Source organism: Salmo salar, chromosome ssa11 (genome assembly GCF_905237065.1).
Source record: "Salmo salar chromosome ssa11, Ssal_v3.1, whole genome shotgun sequence".
Lineage (NCBI taxonomy): Eukaryota > Metazoa > Chordata > Actinopteri > Salmoniformes > Salmonidae > Salmo > Salmo salar.
In genome coordinates, this window is record NC_059452.1 from 69,393,483 (window position 1) to 69,415,391 (window position 21,909).

General features: G+C 42.8%; 1 protein-coding gene across 6 annotated transcripts in view; it reads left to right on the forward strand.

Annotated features, from left to right (window-relative positions):
• Positions 1 to 3,498, forward strand: part of LOC106562974 (protein CutA homolog) — a 31,660-nt gene extending 28,162 nt beyond the window's left edge. For all 6 annotated transcript variants that reach the window (XM_014128135.2, XM_045689882.1, XM_014128132.2 and 3 more), the window contains 3 exons: positions 1,687 to 1,732; positions 1,841 to 1,890; positions 2,052 to 3,498. In XM_014128135.2, the coding sequence (XP_013983610.1) occupies positions 1,687 to 1,732; positions 1,841 to 1,890; positions 2,052 to 2,154 (199 nt within the window). In that variant the 3' untranslated portion in view covers positions 2,155 to 3,498. The remainder of the gene's footprint in view (positions 1 to 1,686; positions 1,733 to 1,840; positions 1,891 to 2,051) is intronic.
• The last annotated feature ends 18,411 nt before the right edge of the window (positions 3,499 to 21,909 follow it).

The window sequence follows — 21,909 nt, forward strand, 5'->3', positions numbered from 1 at the left end:
CGGTCTTATCGAGAGCGACTTACAGTAAGGAATGCATACATTTCATACATTTTATTTTTTTCCCCCGTAGGATTCCCCCGTGGGAATCGAACCCACAACCCTGGCGTTGCAAACACCATGCTCTACCAACCCAAGTTGCATGCTGCGCCTGCGTCAGACTGTTGCTAACTTTGTTCGATGCTGGACAGTATTTACAGTGAGTTATTCAAACCGTGGTAATCAAACACGGTTTTAATGACAATTAAAATTTGAAACGGTAATACTAATTGTCGGGAATTTTACCGTGGTTTATCGTGAAAGCGGTAACCGTTTCATCCCTACGTTACACACACTTCATACACATAAGTTAATGTTAGCTACCAAGCCAGCCATCTAACCACCGCTAACGTTAAGCTAGTTTAGACATGTAATGTTAATGTTAGCTAGCTAAAAATGTTTTACTTGAATCCCAATCCATAAAGTAACGTTACTAGCAATACAAACCGATTGTCATAGATAGCTAAAGATAACCAAATAGGTTCAATGTTAATTAGCAAGCAGCCATCGAACTTCAGCTGGCTAGCTAACAGCAAGCTTTAACTAGCAATACAAACCGATTGTCATAGCTAGCTAAAGTTAACCAAATAGGTTCAAAGTTAGCTAGTTAGCTAGCTAACATTAGGCTATAACTAGCCATGCAAAATGGCATTCTGCAAAAACATCACTAACGCTACCCACACTTCATACATGTAAGTTAATCTACAATGTCTTCTTCAATGAAAATATTTTTACCTAAATCAGGGAATGTTTTTTCCTAAAATTCTCATCATCTGATTCATTTTCATAATCAGAGAGTCAGCATGCCACGATCGTCCTCCAGAAATGAGTCCACAACTTTTTCCCACTGACCTTTGTTGATAGTGCCCGATAAATTCAGGGCAGCAATGTTATTGAGAGCAGTAGCAACATATTTGCAGTTCTCCGAGACGTTCGAATGTCTCTCCTGTGAAGTCATGACTTGTGACATACGCCAAGTTTCCTGAATCGGGTCACATATGTCCACTGCTGAAGTCAGTGCATACATACTTCTTGTGCTTCGCTTCAAAGCTCAGAGCTGTTGTGAAGGAAGTTGTCAAGGAAGTGAGTTTGTGTTTATGCAGGATCTCCTACCCCAACTACCGTCAACCAATCATGTCAATGCGGAGCTATACGGAGCCCTGCGCATTCTTACAAAATATGAGAGGTGCATGGCGATGCAGTACAGAGCTCATTTTGGCCTTTGCGTGCCTCTGGAGGCTCTGCATTAGCGTCACACCATCCATATAGCTCCTTCAACCACATTTTCGGATCAAGCATGAATTGGCTCTTACCTGCCAATGTGAAAATCTACCTGCATTTGGCAGGTGGGGGGTGTTAATTTCTAGGTCCTGGTTACAAGCCAAAGAACCTCTATCTGGTACTATTTAGAACCATTATATTTGAGTGTGTATTTTATTGTATTATTATTTATTTTTGTACCTTTATTTAACTAGGCAAGTCAGTTAAGAACAAATTCTTATTTACAATGACGGCCTACCCCGGCCAAACCCGGACGACGCTGGGCCAATTGTGCGCCGCCCTATGGGACTCCTAATCACAAAGTATACTTTTCACTGTGTGTACAGTTTCCTACTGCATGTCCCAAAGTTTTTTTGTTTTGTCCCATAGGTATTACTGGAAAGGAGAGATTCAAGATGCGACGGAAATTCTGATGGTATGGTTATTTGGCTGAGCTTTTAAGTCTATGGCCAGTCATTCAGAATTACGCTGTGAGTTGAAACCAACTTTCCAGAGTGATAAAAGGGACTTTTCTGCATTGTAGTTTGTGAAGACGAGGACCTCGAAGATCCAGAGGGTCACAGACTTTGTCAAGTAAGTTACATTTGGTTCCTTTAGAAATCATTCCAAGCAGTTTACATGTCAGGTAAAGCCAAAGCATTTCTGGGTCCAGGGCAAGAGTACTTCAGATCTCAGGAAGGCAGTAGGGAGGCTAATTTGCCTAATGTCTATGTTGTTCCTTCCCTCCACCCCAGGTCTGTCCATCCCTATGAGACTCCAGAGGTGCTGAGTTTTCCAGTTGAGGACGGGAGCCTGCCATATATGAAATGGATGGACGAGGCCGTTCCTGACGACTGACGAATCAGGGAGCATAATATCCCCAATGGTCTATGATCTTATTGGATGTGAATCTCCAATCGGTTGATTAACTGGAGCGTTAGGCCACAGGGATTGGCTGGGAACCAGGAAGCTTTGATCGAGGGGTCCAAAGTTTAACTCATGCTTTTGAACTCTCAATCCACAGATGATAACTGTTTAGCTCCCACCAGAGGGGCATACAGTGCCTTGCAAAAGTATTCATCCCCCTTGGCGTTTTTCCTATATTGTTGCATTACTACCTGTAATTTAAACTGATTTTTATTTGGATTTCATGTAATGGACAAAAACAAAATAGTCCAAATTGGTGAAGTGAAATAAAAAAAATCACTCATTTCAAAAAATGTTAAAAGAATAAAATGGAAAAGTGTTGCGTGCATATGTTTTCACCCACTTTGCTATGAAGCCCCTAAATAAGATCTGGTGCAACCAATTACCTTCAGAAGTCATATAATTAGTTAAATAAAGTCCACCTGTGTGCAATCTAAGTGTCACATGATCTCAGTATATATACACCTGTTCTGAAAGACCCCAGAGCCTGCAACACCACTACGCAAGGGGCACCACCAAGCAAGTGGCACCAAAAAGACCAAGGAGCTCTCCAAACAGGTTAGGGACAAAGTTGTGAAGTACAGATCAGGGTTCGGTTATAAAAAATGTCCAAAACATTGAACATCCCACGGAGCACCATTAAATCCATTATAAAAAATGGAAAGAATATGGCACCACAACAAACCTGCCAAGAGAGGGTCACCCACCAAAACGCACGGACCAGGCAAGGAGGGCATTAATCAGAGAGGCAACAAAGAGACAACCCTGAAAGAGCTGCAAAGCTCCACAGCAGAAACTGGAGTATCTGTCCATAGGACCACTTTAAGCCGTACACTCCACAGAGCTGGGCTTTATGGAAGGTTGACCAGAGAAAAATAAGCAAACATGTTTGGCGTTTGCCAAAAGGCATGTGGGAGACTCCCCAAACATATGGAAGATGGTACTCTGGTTAGATTAGACTAAAATGTATTTTTTTGGCCAGCAAGGAAAAAATGTCTGGAGCAAAACCAACACCTCTCATCAACCCGAGAACACCATCCCCACAGTGAAGCATGGTGGCAGCATCATGCTGTGGGGATGTTTTTCATCTGCAGGGACTGGAAAACTGGTCAAAATTGAAGGAATGATGGATGGCGCTAAATACAGGGGAATTCTTGAGGGAAATCTGTTTCAGTCTTCCAGAGATTTGAGACTGGGACAGAGGTTCAACTTCCAGCAGGACAATGACCCTAAGCATACTGATAAAGCAACACTTGAGTGGTTTTAGGGGAAACATTTAAATGTCTTGGAATAGCCTAGTCAAAGCCCAGACCTCAATCCAATTGAGAATCTGTGGTATAACTTAAAGATTGCGGTACACCAGCGGAACCCATCCAACTTGAAGGAGCTGGAGCAGTTTTGCCTTGAACAATGGGCAAAAATCCCAGTGGCTAGATGTGCCAAGCTTATAGAGATATACCCCAAGAGACTTGCAGCTGTAATTGCTGCAAAAGGTGGCTCTACAAAGTATTGACTTTGGGGGGATGAATAGTTATGCACGCTCAAGTTTTCATTTTTTGGTCTTATTTCTTGATTCTTTCAAAATAAAAAATATTTTGCATCTTCAAAGTGGTAGGCATGTTGTATAAATCAAATGATACAAACCCCCCAAAAATCGATTTTAATTCCAGGTTGTAAGGCAACAAAATAGGAAAAATGTCACGTGAATACTTTCACAAGCCACTGTACTACAAAGCATGATCAATGAGTTAGCCAGCTAACATTGATAAACAACCAGAAATAACCTCATTTTTTGTGGTTCATTAAAAGAAAGCTACATTTACACATGTTTTACGTTGTTGAGTCAACTAGATAATGTCCATTTCAAGCTTATCTTAAAAAAAAAAAAAAGTTATGTCAGAATATTTAGGCAAGTTAGCTTGCTAACTCATTGATCCTCCTTTGTACCCCTCTGGACATTGAGATTAAGTCAGACTCAAGAGTTGTTAGACTCTTGTTGTTAGAGCTCTGTGTTATACAGGTCTGTGTTTTGCCATGATAATGCTGTGTTTGATATAACCTCTGTAATGTTTGTTGTCAGTTTGTCAGACCTGAAAGAGTTGGTAGCTCCAAATCTGAAAATAATTGCCTGGAAACAGCATTAGGCTTGAAACAATAATGTTGTTATGTGTTGATTCAAGGTATTATAGTTTACTACATAACATTATAAACTCAGCAAAAAAAGAAACATCTTCTCACTGTCAACTGCATTTATTTTCAATAAACTTAAGATGTGTAAATATTTGTATGAACATGACAAAGTTCAACAACTGAGACATAAACTGAACAAGTTCCACAGACATGTGACTAACAGAAATGTGTCCCTGAACAAAGGGGGGGTCAAAATCAAAAGTAACAGTCAGTATCTGGTGTGGCCACCAGCTGCATTAAGTACTGCAGTGCATCTACTCCTCATGGACTGCACCAGATTTGCCAGTTCTTGCTGTGAGATGTTACCCCACTCATCCACCAAAGCACCTGCAAGTTCCAAGAAATTTCTGGGGGGAATGGCCCTAGCCCTCACCCTCCGATCCAACAGGTCCCAGACGTGCTCAATGGGAATGACATCCGGGCTCTTCGCTGGTCATGGCAAAACACTGACATTCCTGTCCTTCAGGAAATCACGCACAGAACGAGCAGTATGGCTGGTAGCATTGTCATGCTGGAGGGTTATGTCAGGATGAGCCTGCAGGAAGGGTACCACATGAGGGAGGAGGATGTCTTCCCTGTAACGCACAGCATTGAGATCGCCTGCAATGACAACAAGCTCAGTCCGATAATGCTGTGACACACCGCCCCAGACCATGACGGACCCTCCACCTCCAAATCGATCCCGCTCCAGAGTACAGGCCTCGGTGTAACGCTCATTCCTTCGACGATAAATGCGAATCCGACCATCACCCCCGGTGAGACAAAACCACGACTCGTCAGGCAACGGTGGGTTTGTACCCATAGGAGGCGTTGTTGCCGGTGATGTCTGGTGAGGACATGCCTTACAACAGGCCTACAGGCCCTCAGTCCAGCCTCTCTCAGCCTATTGCGGACAGTTTGAGCACTGATGAGGGATTGTGCGTTCCTGGTGTAACTTGGTCAATTGTTGTTGCCATCCTGTACCTGTCCCGCAGGTGTGATGTTTGGATGTACCGATCCTGTGCAGGTGTTGTTACCCGTGGTCTGCCACTGCGAGGACGATCATCTGTCTGTCCTGTCTCCGTGTAGCACTGTTTTAGGCGTCTCACAGTACAGACATTTCAATTTATTGCCCTGGCCACATCTGCAGTCCTCATGCCTCCTTGCAGCATGCCTAAGGCACGTTCACGCAGATGAGCAGGGACCCTGGGCATCTTTCTTTTGGTGTTTTTCAGAGTCCGTAGAAAGGCCCCTTTAGTGTCCTACGTTTTCATAACTGTGACCTTAATTGCCTACAGTCTGTAAGCTGTTCGTGTCTTAATGACCGTTCCACAGGTGCGTTTTCATTAATTGTTTATGGTTCCTTGAACAAGCATGGGAAACAGTGTTTAAACCCTTTACAATGAAGATCTGTGAAGTTATTTGGATTTTTAGGAATAATCTTTGAAAGACAGGGTCCTGAAAAAGGGCCGTTTCTTTTTTTGCTGAGTTTATTTATATGTTATAACATCAGATTAATGATTAAATCACATTTGTTTTTGTTATCTGGTTTCCGTAAAGCTGACACAGCACCCCTGTTTATCGTTTCACTGTGAAGTGAAAGTTGATAGTACTGCATTTTGGGGAGGGATTATTGAACTCAGTTTGAAATTATTGCTCTAAGGAGAGCGTTTTGTAATATATGATGGGTCAAAAATACTTTCCTTCTTCCTTGAGGTGATACATGATGCTTTGTACCAGCTAGGGTTCTATTCAATCTGTATCACTGAATATACATTTTAAGGTAAATTCCGATTGAGCCGACATATGCAGTGTTTCCGTGAATGCAGTCTACGCTAACACGGGAACATTGCCTTTAAATTTCAATCATGCTGTAATGCTGAACTTCCGTGATACGAATTGAATAGAGCCCTTACATGTTTGAATTTTAGGGTGGGGTGAAGGCTTTTACACATATTTTCTTGGTTTTGCCTTATATGGAAAGAGGAGATTTGGTGCATGCACTTGCAATCTGTGTATACTGTAGCGTGTTGTGTTCACCAATCTTTAGCCCGTGATCCCTGACTGTTAGATCCAGAGAGGAAGCTGTGTGTCCACATTAAACCTGTTCCCCTGGGTACACGGAGCACAGAGAAGAAAGGTCCACCTGTTCAGGGACCAGATGGATCCGGGCCTGGTGAAAGCAGGGCCTGTTGTGTATACACATTAAAACAGCCACACGGTTAGGTCACTGTTTACATTGCATACTGTAGATTACTGAGCACTAGTTTATAGACACCTACACACACACACACACACACACAGTTACATTCACACCTCGGCACCCTGCGTCCTCTGAGGGTCATCTCTCTTGCTCACACATACACAGTGAACATAGTATACCTGAGGGACTAACTGAAAAATTTTCTGTAATAAATTATATATATATATATATATATATATATATATATATATATATATATAAAATAAATATGATATATAAATGATATAGATGTCAAACAGCTACAGTCTGAGTGGAGTGATTTGTCGTGGTACCGTTTTCAGAGCCAGTTTAGTTTGCTTCCTCATAGTCTTGAATAGAAGAATGCTGGTTAAACCATTGATGCAGCATAGTTTCGCTTAACTCGCTGAAGTTAGAATTGGGGTTAGTCCCCCATCGGAAAATGGTTTCCAGGATCAGAACCTCACAAAGGAAATGCAGACATGGTTAAGCAAGGTTTTGTTCCCGTGGATTTACCCATAATCCACTTTACCCCCAAAGTCAGGAAAGGGCAGTAGCGAGTAGCCTGTTTCCTATATAGTGCACTACTTTTGACCTGGGCCCATAGGTCTCTGGTCAAAAGTAGTGCACTAATACTGTATAGGAAATAGGTTGCCATTTTGGGTCTCACATTTTTCCTTTTCACCATTGGATTGATGAACGACCTGAAAAATGTACAGCTATGATGTATATGTCATCACTATTTATTTGATATTACTATCAGCGTCATGAATAGTGGATTGAGTTCCTATGAGACTAAATCACATAATGTTATGTCAGCGTAATATAATGACATGTTGCTGACTGATCATGCCCACTGGAGGTTATCACTGAGTGGACTGCATACTGATGACCATTTACATTGAAGGGGATCAAAGATCCTGTGTTCACCACTATTGTATTGTGATGGATAGGCCTACTTTCTGTTTTGGCAAGCTACATTCAATAAAGGATCTCAACATTCGGTTACTAGCAAACAGGGTTGGGAAGTAATGGATTACATGTAAGGGATTATAAAAAAACTGTAACTAATCCGTTACCAGCAAAAATATTGTAATCAGATTACAGATACTTTTGAAAAACTAGATGAAAAATATCTTTCACACTTCTCTGTTTTCTCAATGACAATCAAAAGAGCATTGAAAAAAGGTGCAAGTGTAAGTTTGTTCCATCTGAGCGAGTCTGACCACAAGTCAGAGACCACTATGATGACACACTAAATGTGTTTGATGGATCGCGGGAAAAGAGTAGGAATAGGTTTTTTATGCTACAGTCCAAGCTATGTCTTCCAATAGTGCGACTGCTGTCGGCATCCAAAGATTATACAACTTGAATAAATGCTTGGAGGTAAGGATGACAGCAGTGGTGTAGTCTACGGCGATACGGATATCACTTTTTATTGATATATACATAGCGCATTGATGTGAATCACACTGCTGCTCTCTCATTTAGCTATTTGCGCATTACGGATTGAGGTTGTTGTGGATGGCTGTTCACAAATCTAAATGTGTATTTGAACCCAATAATGGTTGAATCGAAAAAGTTTAAGCTGCCTTTCAATCATTGTTTTTTAAACCAGTAGGCAGCCATTGAAAAATCCACTCTTGCAACAGCTGCATAGTGCAGATCCAAACCTATGTAATAAAAGCATCTAATTCATGCTGATAAAATAAATCCATAGTCCTAAAGGACACGTGCTCTCACTTTGAATAGACTTAAAGGGACAATCTGTAGTTGCTACATCCATTTTTGGATTTACAGTGGGGGAAAAAGTATTTGATCCCCTGCTGATTTTGTACGTTTGCCCACTTACAGAGAAATGATCAGTCTATAATTTTAATGGTAGGTTTATTTGAACAGTGAGAGACAGAATAACAACAAAAAAATCCTGAAAAACGCATATCAAAAATGTTATAAAATTATTTGCATTTTAATGAGGGAATTATTTTATATTTGAGATTATTCAAAATGCCCACACTTTGCCTTGACAGCTTTGCACACTCTCGGCATTCTCTTAACCAGCATCACCTGGAATGCTTTTCCAACAGTCTTGAAGGAGTTCCCACATATGCTGAGCACTTGTTGGCTGCTTTTCATTCACTCTGCTGTCCAACTCATCCCAAACCAACTAAAATGGGTTTAAGTCGGGGGATTGTGGAGGCCAGGTCATCTGATGCAGCACTCCATCAACCTCCTTGTTGGTCAAATAGCCCTTACACAGCGTGAAGGTGTGTTGGGTCGGGTCTTGTCCTGTTGAAAAACTAATTATAATCCCACTAAGCACAAACCAGATGGGATGGCGTATGGCTGCAGAATGATGTGGTAGCCATGCTGGTTAAGTGTGCATTGAATTCTAAATAAATCACAAACAGTGTCACCAGCAAAGCAACCCCACACCATCACACCTCCTCCATGCTTCACGGTGGGAACCACACATGCAGAGATCATCCATTCACCTACTCTGCGTCTCACAAAGTCACGGCGTTTGGAACCAAAGATCTCACATTTGAACTCATCAGACCAAAGGACAGATTTCCACCAGTCTAATCTCCATTGCTCGTGTTTCTTGGCCCAAGCCAAGTCTCTTCTTATTATTGGCGTCCTTTAGTAGTGGTTTCTTTTCAGAAATTCAACCATGAAGGCCTGATTCACACAGTCTCCTCTGAACAGTATCAAATCAAATCAAATTTATTTATATAGCCCTTCTTACATCAGCTGATATCTCAAAGTGCTGTACAGAAACCCAGCCTAAAACCCCAAACAGCAAGCAATGCAGGTGTAGAAGCACGGTGGCTAGGAAAAACTCCCTAGAAAGGCCAAAACCTAGGAAGAAACTTAGAGAGGAACCAGGCTATGAGGGGTGGCCAGTCCTCTTCTAGCTGTGCCAGGTGGAGATTATAACAGCACATGGCCTAGATGTTCAAATGTTCATAAATGACCAGCATGGTCAAATAATAATAACCATAGTAGTTGTCGAGGGTGCAACAAGTCAGTACATGTTGAGATGTCTGTTACTTGAACTCTGTGAAGCATTTATTTAGTATGCAATTTCTGAGGCTGGTAACGCTAATGAACTTATCCTCTGCAGCAGAGGTAACTCTGGGTCTTCCTTTCCTGTGGCGGTCCTCATGAGAGCCAGTTTCATCATAGCGCTTGATGGTTTTTGCGACTGCACTAGAAGAAACTTTCAAAGTTCTTTAAATTTTCCAGATTGACTGACCTTTATTTCTTAATGTAATGATTGACTTTGGGGGGGTGAATAGTTCTGCATGCCCATGTTTTCTGTTTTTTTGTGTTATTTCTTGTTTGTTTCACAATAAAAAATATTTTGGATCTTCAAAGTCGTAGGCATGTTTGTAAATCAAAAAATACAAACGCCCCAAAAAATCTATTTTAATTAAGGCAACAAAATAGGAAAAATGTCAAAGGGAGTGAATACTTTCACAAGCCACTGTAAAATATAGAAAATAGTAAAAATAAAGAAAAACCATTGAAAGAGTATTTTTGTCCAAACTTTTGACTGGTACTATATACACTGCTCAAAAAAATAAAGGGAACACTAAAATAACACATCCTAGATCTGAAAGAATGAAATAATCTTATTAAATACTTTTATCTTTTCATAGTTGAATGTGCTGACAACAAAATCACACAAAAATAATCAATGGAAATCCAATTTATCAACCCATGGAGGTCTGGATTTGGAGTCACACTCAAAATTAAAGTGGAAAACCACACTACAGGCTGTTCCAACTTTGATGTAATGTCCTTAAAACAAGCCAAAATGAGGCTCAGTAGTGTGTGTGGCCTCCACATGCCTGTATGACCTCCCTACAATGCCTGGGCATGCTCCTGATGAGGTGGCGGATGGTCTCCTGAGGGATTTCCTCCCAGACCTGGACAAAAGCATCCGCCAACTCCTGGACAGTCTGTGGTGCAACGTGGCGTTGGTGGATGGAGCGAGACATGATGTCCCAGATGTGCTCAATTGGATTCAGGTCTGGGGAACGGGCGGGCCAGTCCATAGCATCAATGCCTTCTTCTTGCAGGAACTGCTGACACACTCCAGCCACATGAGGTCTAGCATTGTCTTGCATTAGGAGGAACCCAGGGCCAACCGCACCAGCATATGGTCTCACAAGGGGTCTGAGGATCTCATCTCGGTACCTAATGGCAGTCAGGCTACCTCTGGCGAGCACATGGAGGGCTGTGCGGCCCCCCAAAGAAATGCCACCCCACACCATGACTGACCCACCGCCAAACCGGTCATGCTGGAGGATGTTGCAGGCAGCAGAACGTTCTCCATGGCGTCTCCAGACTGTCACGTCTGTCACATGTGCTCAGTGTGAACCTGCTTTCATCTGTGAAGAGCACAGGGCGCCAGTGGCGAATTTGCCAATCTTGGTGTTCTCTGGCAAATGCCAAACGCCCTGCACGGTGTTGGGCTGTAAGCACAACCCCCACCTGTGGACGTCGGGCCCTCATACCACCCTCATGGAGTCTGTTTCTGACCATTTGAGCAGACACATGCACATTTGTGGCCTGCTGGAGGTCATTTTGCAGGGCTCTGGCAGTGCTCCTCCTTGCACAAAGGCGGAGGTAGCGGTCCTGCTGCTGGGTTGTTGCCCTCCTACGGCCTCCTCCGCGTCTCCTGATGTACTGGCCTGTCTCCTGGTAGCGCCTCCATGCTCTGGACACTACGCTGACAGACACAGCAAACCTTCTTTCCACAGCTCGCATTGATATGCCATCCTGGAAGAGCTGCACTACCTGAGCCACTTGTGTGGGTTGTAGACTCCGTCTCATGCTACCACTAGAGTGAAAGCACCGCCAGCATTCAAAAGTTACCAAAACATCAGCCAGGAAGCATAGGAACTGAGAAGTGGTCTGTGGTTACCACCTGCACAACCACTCCTTTATTGGGGGTGTCTTGCTAATTGCCTATAATTTCCACCTGTTGTCTATACCATTTGCACAACAGCATGTGAAATTTATTGTCAATCAGTGTTGCTTCCTAAGTGGACAGTTTGATTTCACAGAAGTGTGATTGACTTGAAGTTACATTGTGTTGTTTAAGTGTTCCCTTTATTTTTTTGAGCAGTATATATATATATTCTATACACTGCTCAAAAAAATAAAGGGAACACTTAAATCCTTCGCGTCAAATATTCGTCCAGTTCGAGGTGAGTAATCGCTGTTCTGATATCCAAAAGCTCTTTTCGGTCATAAGAGATTGTACCATCAACATTATGTACAAAATAAGTTAGAAATAATGCGAGAAAAAACACAAATAGCACAATTGGTTAGGAGCCTGTAAAACGACAGCCATCTCCACCGGCGCCATTCTTCAAATTTGCACATACACTCGCACAATTTGATGAATGTAACCAAAAAGTGTGCCTAATGACATTCAGCGATTGCCTTTGATTAGGCTTATATTAAATGATGGTTCTTGCTGACCAATAGACATTTTTTGTAGCCTGAAAAGTTGGGACACCTGAAATGGGGCTGAAACTGTCCCGGGAAAAATGGGATGTCACCCTACACATGTTGAATTTTCTAGACTAGGCTACAATGTGTAGGCCTATTACCATGAACTTTAAATAGGCCTGCCTGTAGCCGGTGATGTAGTGGTAAAAAAAAAGCAGGTTTGCCGTCAAGGCAATAAAAGTAACACTCACTATACATTCAATGCATTTATCTGAGTTTACCCTCCACTGCCTACACCGCCGCTGGTAGCCTACCCTGACAGCCAAGGCAATTTTACACATATGAAAACACGCAGAACAGGTAGCCTGCATTCAATGTAATACATGAGTTGAATCAAAACATGTTTACACCCTAGTTCATGAGTTGTCCATAATTCAATGAATGCTTGGAGTCTTCACATCTCATGTGACATAAAACACCACTTTTCTTTCCTTACATTAATGTCATTTATGACAGTGTTATTTGTAATTATTACACATTTAACAATTGTTTTAGCACATTGAACTTAAACCCTGTACGATTCCTGGATCTTGGAGATCTTGGAAAATGCATAACAAAGTGTAACTATGCCTACGTAACAATTCATTATGTTTCATCATGAAAACAGTTCTCAGGGGCACAGAAATCCCAAATAATGTAGGCCTATGCCATTGCAAAACTGAATGCATCTAACAAAAAGAGTCAACTATAGGCCTACTGTCATTAATGTTGGACGGATTGGATGCGCATTGGTGTCTAGCTGTAGACTAGTTGTCTGGTGATATTAGCAACCATCATCAGCTGATCCAGGAAAGAAAATAAATAGTGATAGAAAATAATAATGCTAAATAAATTGTATACTTCTTCTGGCCACGGATGACACGGAGAACGCTAATACCCACGTGCACATGAAAAACAAAGCAATGAGTGGTCTAAAAAGTTGACTGACAAAAACAAACATTGATGAATCAAAAATGTAAATTAGCAAGTACAAAGGAAAATCTATGAGTTTAAAGTAGCTCAGCTGAGGCCAAATTCAGCACTACTGAGCAGTGGAGGCAGGTGGGAGGAGCTATAGGAGAATGGGCTCATTGTAATGTCTGGAATGGAAACCACGCTTGACTCAGTTCCTTTATTCCATTCCAGCCATTACAATGAGCCCATCCTCATTGTCACGTCCTGACCAGTAAAAGGGGTTATTTGTTATTGTAGTTTGGTCAGTGCGTGGCAGGGGGTGTTTGTTTTGTGTGGTTCGGTGTTTTTGGTTTATGTTCTATATTATCTATTTCTATGTGTTAATCTAGTTTTTCTATTTCTATGTTGGGGTTTTGTTAGGACCTCCAATTAGAGACAGCTGGTTGTCGTTGCCTCTAATTGGAGACCATATTTACTTGGGGTTTGTTTCATTTGTGTTTTGTGGGTGGTTGTTTCCCGTATAGTCTGTGCACCTTACGGGACTGTTTTCGTCGTTTGTATTGTTTAAGTGTGTTTTCTTTAATAAAGTAAAGAAGATGATCAATATACCCGCAGCATTTTGGTCCACTCCTTATGACGTCCGTGACAGAACCACCCACCAAAGAAGGACCACGCAGCGGAGGAAGGAAAAGAAGGAGATCCTCGATGGTAAGGGTCCATGGAGCCAGGCTGGGGAGTACCAGCGCCCGAAGGAGGAGCTGGAGGAAGCTAAGAGGGAACGACAGCGGTATGAGGCATTATATCCTCCATTTCAGGAGGAGAGGAGGCAGCCCCCCCCAAAAAATGGGGGGGGGGGCATACGGGGAGTTTAGCTAAGTCAGGGGAGCCCTGACCTAACTTCCCGGGTGTAAAGGAGAGAGCCGTGGAGCAAAAATTAGCCAGTCAAGGAATCAAGCGAGGAGCTTGATGCGAGATTCCGGAGAGAGGTACTGGCGGAAAGGGCACGAAGGAGCACCTGTGCTTACTATGGGGAGTGACGGATCAAGCAAGCACCATGTTATGCGGAGATACGCACGGTATCGCCAGTGCACAGCTACAGCCCGGTGCGCTTGGTGAAAGCTCCTCACAGGTGTCATTCTAGAGCCAGCATCGAGCCAGGACCAGTGATGCAAGTTGCAAGCATCAGACCGCCGGTGAGGGTTCATGGCCCAGTGTATTCTGTTCCTGCTCCTCGTACTCTTCCTCCAGTGCTTCAGCCCAGTCCGGTACGTCCTGTTCCTGCTCCTCGCACTAGTCCTGTGGTGCGTGGTACTAGGCTGGCGCCTCCAAAACCAGCCCCACGCATCAGGCCTCTAGTGCGCCTGCCCAGTCCAGTACGTCCTGTTCCTGCTCCTCTCACTAGCCCTGAGGTGCGTGTTACTAGGCTGGCGCCTCCAAAACCAGCCCCACGCATCAGGCCTCTAGTACGCCTGCCCAGTCCAGTATGTCTTGTTCCTGCTCCTCGCACTAGCCCTGAGGTGCGTGTCAATAGTCTGCCGCCTCCAAAGCCAGCCCCACGCATCAGGCCTTCAGTGCACAGTCCCAGTCCAGAGCTCCCGGCGACAGTTCCCCGTCCAGAGCTTCCGGCGACAGTTCCCCGTCCAGAGCTTCCGGCGACAGTTCCCCGTACAGAGCTTCCGGCGACAGTTCCCCGTCCAGTGCTTCCGGCGACGTCCTACAGTCCGGAACCGACAGAGACGTCCTACAGTCCGGAACCGACAGACACGGCCTGCAGTCCGAAACCGACAGAGACGGCCTGCAGTCCGGAGCCGGCAGAGACGGCCTGCAGTCCGGAGCCGGCAGAGACGGCCTGCAGTCCGGAGCCGGCAGAGACGGCCTGCAGTCCGGAGCCTGCAGAGACGGCCTGCAGTCCGGAGCCTGCAGAGACGGCCTGCAGTCCGGAGCCTGCAGAGACGCTCCTCAGCCCTGAGTCTCCAGCGACGCTCCTCAGCCCTGAGTCTCCAGCGACGCTCCTCAGCCCGAGGTCTCCAGCGATGCACCTCAGCCCAGAGCCTTCAGCAGTGGTCTACAGCCCGGAGCCTTCAGCGGGGGTGGGCAGGTTAGAATGGGGACTAAGCCCGGAGCCAGAGCCACCTCCGTAGTTGGAGGATTGGGGGGGTGTAGCACGGGAGCCGTCATTGACGGTGGCTACCCTCCCTTCCCTCCCTTTAAGTTTGGGGTTAATTTTTGTGGGGTTTTTGTTTTGAGGTGCATTCGGGGGCTGCACCTTTGGGGGGGGTACTGTCATGTCCTGGCCAGTAAAAGGGGTTATTTGTTATTGTAATTTGGTCAGGGCGTGGCAGGGGGTGTTTGTTTTGTGTGGTTGGGTGTTTTTGGTTTATGTTCTATATTATCTATTTCTATGTATTAATCTAGTTTTTCTATTTCTATGTTGGGGTTTTGGTAGGACCTCCAATTATATGCAGCTGGTTGTCGTTGCCTCTAATTGGAGGCCATATTTAGTTGGGGTTTGTTTCACTTGTGTTTTGTGGGTGGTTGTTTCCTGTATAGTCTGTGCACCTTACCGGACTGTTTTCGTCGTTTGTTTTGTTTAAGTGTGTTTTCTTTAACCTGTTGGGGATAGGGGGCAGTATTTGCACGGCCGGATAAAAAACGTACCCAATTTAATCTGGTTACTACTCCTGCCCAGTAACTAGAATATGCATATAATTGTTTGATTTGGATAGAAAACACCCTAAAGTTTCTAAAACTGTTTGAATGGTGTCTGTGAGTATAACAGAACTCATATGGCAGGCCAAAACCTGAGAAGATTCCAAACAGGAAGCGCCCTCTCTGACCATTTCTTGGCCTTCTTTGTCATCTCTATCCAAAACAAAGGATCTCTACTGTAACGTGACATTTTCTAAGGCTCCCATAGGCTCTCAGAAGGCGCCAGAACGTTGAATGATGACTCTCCAGTCTCTGGCTGAAAAACAGTAGCGCATTTGGTAAGTGGTCGATCTGAGAACAATGAGATGGGCCGCGCATGCACGTGAAGAGTCCATTTTACTTTCTCTATCTTTGAACGAAAACAACGACTCCCGGTCGGAATATTATCGCTTTTTTACGAGAAAAATCGCATAAAAATTGATTTTAAACAGCGTTTGACATGCTTCGAAGTACGGTAATGGAATATTTAGAATTTTTTTGTCACGAAACGCGCCGGGCGCGTCACCCTTCTTTACCCTTAGGATAGTGTCTTGAACGCACGAACAAAACGCCGCTATTTGGATATAACTATGGATTATTTGGAACCAAACCAACATTTGTTATTGAAGTAGAAGTCCTGGGAGTGCATTCTGACGAAGAACAGCAAAGGTAATCCAATTTTTCTTATAGTAAATCTGAGTTTGGTGAGTACCAAACTTGGTGGGTGTCAAAATTGCTAGCCCGTGATGGCCGGGCTATCTACTCAGAATATTGCAAAATGTGCTTTCACCGAAAAGCTATTTTAAAATCGGACACCGCAATTGCATAAAGGAGTTCTGTATCTATAATTCTTAAAATAATTGTTATGTTTTTTGGGAACGTTTATCGTGAGTAATTTAGTAAATTCACCAGAAGTGTTCGGTGGGAATGCTAGTCACATGTTAGTCACATGCTAATGTAAAAAGCTGGTTTATTATATAAATATGAACTTGATTGAACAAAACACGCATGTATTGTATGACATAATGTCCTAGGAGTGTCATCTGATGAAGATCATCAAAGGTTAGTGCTACATTTAGCTGTGGTTTTGGTTTTTGTGACATTATATGCTAGCTTGAAAAATGGGTGTCTGATTATTTCTGGCTGGGTACTCTGCTGACATAATCTAATGTTTTGCTTTCGTTGTAAAGCCTTTTTGAAATCGGACAGTGTGGTTAGATTAACGAGAGTCTTGTCTTTAAAATGGTGTAAAATAGTCATATGTTTGAGAAATTGAAGTAATAGCATTTCTAAGGTATTTGAATATCGCGCCACGGGATTCCACTGGCTGTTGACTAGGGTGGGATGCAAACGTCCCACCTAGCCCAGAGAGGTTAATAAAGTAAAGAAGATGATCAATATACACGCTGCATTTTGATCCACTCCTTACGTTGTCCGTGACACTCATATAGCTCCTCCCACCAGACTCCACTGCTACTGAGTGGACAGCGCAGTGGATAGGGAAACGGTTTGTGCAGCTACGTACAAATAAATGGTTTAAACCATGACAGAAAGGTAGGGGTGTTTTTTTCATTTGGAAGCTTTTATTTTCATATTTACCACTGTAAGACATATTTACCACTGCATTTGAAACAAATAGGAGAACAGTTAAATTAGCATTATTTAGAGACCCCCCTTAAAGTTGGATTTTTGCTGCATTTAGGGGAGCTAATCTCTCATTCAGGGGAGCTGAGGCCCCACTGGCTTCCCCGTCATTCGCACCCTGCCTGTACATAATAATGTTAAGGGTATGCTTGTAATTGTTATGGACTGGGGAGTTTTTCAGGATAAAAAATAAATGGAATGGCACCAAGCACAGTAAAAATCCTGGAGGAAAACCTGGTTCAGCCTGCTTTCCACCAGACACTGGGAGATTAATTCAATTTTTAGCAGGAGAATAACCTAAAACACAAGGCCAAATCTAATAGCTTACCAAGAAGACAGGGAATGTTCCTGAGTGGCCGAGTTTACAGTTTTGACTAAATCTGCTTGAAAATCTATGGCAAGGCCTGAAAATGGTTATCTATCAATGGTCAACAACAATTTGACAGAGCAAGAAGAATTTTGAAAATAATAAATGGGCGAATGTTGCACAATCCAGTTGTGGAAAGATCTTCGTTGTAATCACTGCCAAAGATGATGTATTGACTCAGAGAGTTGAATACTTACTGTATCCAATGAAGATATTTTAGTGTTTTATTTTTAATTATTATTTTACAAGTTTTAGAATTTGTATTCAACTTTGACATTAGAGTATTTTGTGTAGATTGTTGACAAAATCAATTTTAATCCTACTTTGTAACACAACATAATGTGGAAAACGTCAAGTGGTGTGAATACTTTCTGAAGGCACTGTAAACAGCAAATTTGTCAGTGTTTATATCCTGGTCTAAGCAGTTTTGGTGTTGATATGGTGTTGTTAGTATGAACAGACTGAACACCAGCTGGTGTTACTTTTTAAGCTGTTGTTAAACAAATACTGTTGTTAATACAGGGTGTCAAATTGGCCAGTGTTACCTAGTGTCCATTTTAAAGTGTAAAATTTGAGTGATGATTCAATTGTTAAATTAACACTTATTGGTGTAAAGGAACCCCCAGTGAGTGTTGGTGGTAATAACCAGTGTTAAACAAAAAACACACCCATCATTATCATATTTCCCAGCATGCTCTATTGCAGTTCGATTTTTTTCATTATTTGTTTCAATATCTATGTTTTTGCATGTACATTGATTGATTCATTAATCTTATGCTACTCAAATATAAATAACATTCACTTTTCTAAACTAATCCAATCTATTATATGGACTTATTGCACCTGTTACTGAAATGGTTGTTCCAGTTAAGATGCTTAAGGTAGAGCTCAGGTTTTTGAGAAAGGGAACCAGTGTGGCCATGAGGTCAGGGTAAGTCGGTGCCTACCATATCAATTGTGTTACAGTCTCATACATTATTTTAACATTTCTACAAACTTCAAAGTGTTTTCAATCCAATGCTACCAATTCTATGCATATCCTGGCTTCTGGGCCTGAGTAACAGGTAGTTTACTTTGGGCACATCAGTCAGGTGGAAATTCAGAAAAATAGACCCTAGCCCTAAGAAGTTTTAAGTGTTCAGGAGGATCAACTGAAGTTGAAGATTCCCGGTGTCTGTGACCCCTGCTGTTTGGTGCAACACAGACCCAGTGTAGAGCATTGTGAAACAGAGAAGACCCTAAGTTTTGATGCAGAGTCTACCAGATAAAGTCAAGTTAGGATGTGCCAGCTATTCCGTGAGAGATTTTGTCCCGAATCCATTACGGTGGCAGCAGTGTGTAGGAGATCCTAGATTTGAGAAGTTCGCAGGAGGACATGAGACAAAGGAATGTGTGGTATCGGTGGAAAAAGTTGTGTGTAAACTGTAGGGGTACCCATGGTGCTGGAGATCAGAAGTGTCCGGTGAGATAAAGGCAGGTTGAGGGTGCTAGGATCAGAGTACGAGCAGAAGGTGTCATATGCTGAGGCAGTGAAAAAAGTAGAAGAGGAAGATGGGTCCAGGGTGAGGGATCCCAAGAAGCGTCCTGTGAGTAAGCTGAGGCCAATAGAGACAGATAGGAATAACGTGCTTCAGTGAGGCTGTTTTTTGGTATTCATGGCCATGGTTGTCAATTGTAGCACAGGAATGGAACATAAATCACAGAGGATCAGTGGAGGCTCCTCAGAGGAGAAAGGGGAGGACCAAGACACAAAACCTATTCCCCCTCAGGAGACTGAAAAGATTTGGCATGGGTGATCAGATCCTCAAAAGCTTTTACAGCTGCACCACTGAGAGCATCCTGACTGGTTGCATCACTGCCTGGTATGGCAACTGCTCGGCCTCCGACCGCAAGGCACTGCAGAGGGTAGTGCAAACGGCCCAGTACATCACTGGGGCCAAGCTTCCTGCCATCCAGGACCTCTATACCAGGTGGTGTCGAAGGCCCTAAAAATTGTCAAAGACTCCAGCCACCCTAGTCGTAGACTGTTCTCTCTGCTACCACACGGCAGGCGGTACCGGAGCGCCAAGTCTCGGTCCAAGAAGCTTCTAAACAGCTTCTACCCACAAGCCCCCCCCCACCTAGTTTACACTGCTGCTACTCTGTTATCATCTATGCAAAGTCACTTTAATAACATGTCCATACTACCTCAACTAACCGGTGCCCCCGCACATTGACTCTGTACCGGTACCACCTGGATATAGTCTTGCGATTGTTATTTTATTGCTGCTCTTTAATTACTTGTTTTTTTTATTTATTATTCTTATCCGTATTTTTTTAAACTGCATTGTTGGTTAGGGGATCGTAACTAAGCATTTAACTGTTTGGTCTATACCCGTTGTATTAGGCACATGTGACTAATAACATTTGATTTAATTCGATGGTGAAGCATGGTGGTGGCAGCATCATGCTGTGGGGATGTTTTTCAGTGGCAGGAAGTGGGAGATGAATCAGGATCGAGGGAATGATGAACGGAGTAAAGTACAGAGAGAGCCTTGATGAAAACCTGCTCCAGAGCAATGGTGTAAAGTACTTCTTTTGAGCACTACTTAAGTCGTTTTTTGGGGTATCTGTACGGAATCCCGTGGCGCGAAATACAAATACCTCAAAAATGCTATAAATTCAATTTCTCAAACGTATGACTATTTTACACCATTTTAAAGACAAGACTCTCGTTAGCATATAATGTCACAAAAACCAAAACCACAGCTAAATGCAGCACTAACCTTTGATGATCTTCATCAGATGACACTCCTAGGAAATTATGTTATACAATACATACATGTTTTGTTCAATCAAGTTCATATTTATATCAAAAACCAGCTTTTACATTAGCATGTGATGTTCAGGACTAGCATTCCCACCAAACACTTCCGGTGAATTTACTAAATTACTCACGATAAACGTTCACAAAAAACATAACAATTATTTTAAGAATTATAGATACAGAACTCCTTTATGCAATCGCGGTGTCCGATTTTAAAATAGCTTTTCGGTGAAAGCACATTTTGCAATATTCTGAGTAGATAGCTCGCCATCACGGGCTAGCAATTTTGACACCCACCAAGTTTGGTACTCACCAAACTCAGATTTACTATAAGAAAAATTGGATTACCTTTGCTGTTCTTCGTCAGAATGCACTCCCAGGACTTCTACTTCAACAACAAATGTTGGTTTGGTTCCAAATAATCCATAGTTATATCCAAATAGCGGCATTATGTTTGTGCGTTCAAGACACTATCCAAAGGGTAACGAAGGGTGACACACGGATGCGTATCGTGACAAAAAAATTCAAAATAATCCATTACCATACTTCGAAGCATGTCAAACGCTGTTTAAAATCAATTTTTTATGCGATTTTTCTCGTAAAATAGCAATAATATTCCGACCGGGAGAAGTTGTTTTCGTTCAAAGACTCAAAGAAGAAAATGGACTCTTCACGTGCACGCGCAGCCCGTCTCATTGTTCTCAGATCGACCACTTACCAAATGCGCTACTGTTTTTCAGCCAGTAACTGCAGAGTCATCATTCAACGTTCTGGCGCCGTCTGAGAGCCTATGGGAGCCTTAGATAGTGTCACGTTACAGCAGAGATCCTCTGTTTTGGATAGAGATGACAAAGAAGGCCAAGAAATGGTCAGAGAGGGCACTTCCTGTTTGGAATCTTCTCAGGTTTTGGCCTGCCATATGAGTTCTGTTATACTCACAGACACCATTCAAACAGTTTTAGAAACATTAGGGTGTTTTCTATCCAAATCAAACAATTATATGCATATTCTAGTTACTGTGCAGGAGTAGTAACCAGATTAAATCGGGTACGTTTTTTTATCCGGCCGTGCAAATACTGCCCCCTATCCCCAACAGGTTAATGACTGCAACCTAACTGTATGTAAACCTCCAACTTCAACTGTAAATGCTTAGTTTGTAAATGTTGTCTGAGTGTTGGAGTGTGCCCCTGGCTGTCAAATAATAATAATAATAATAAGGAAATTGTGTCATCTGGTTTGCTTAATATAAGGAATTTGATTTATAGAATTTACTTTTTACTTTTACTCAAGTATGACAAATAAGTACTTTTTGCACCACTGTACTTAAGAACATTCAGAACCAGATACTTGTAGGCTTTTAATCAAGTA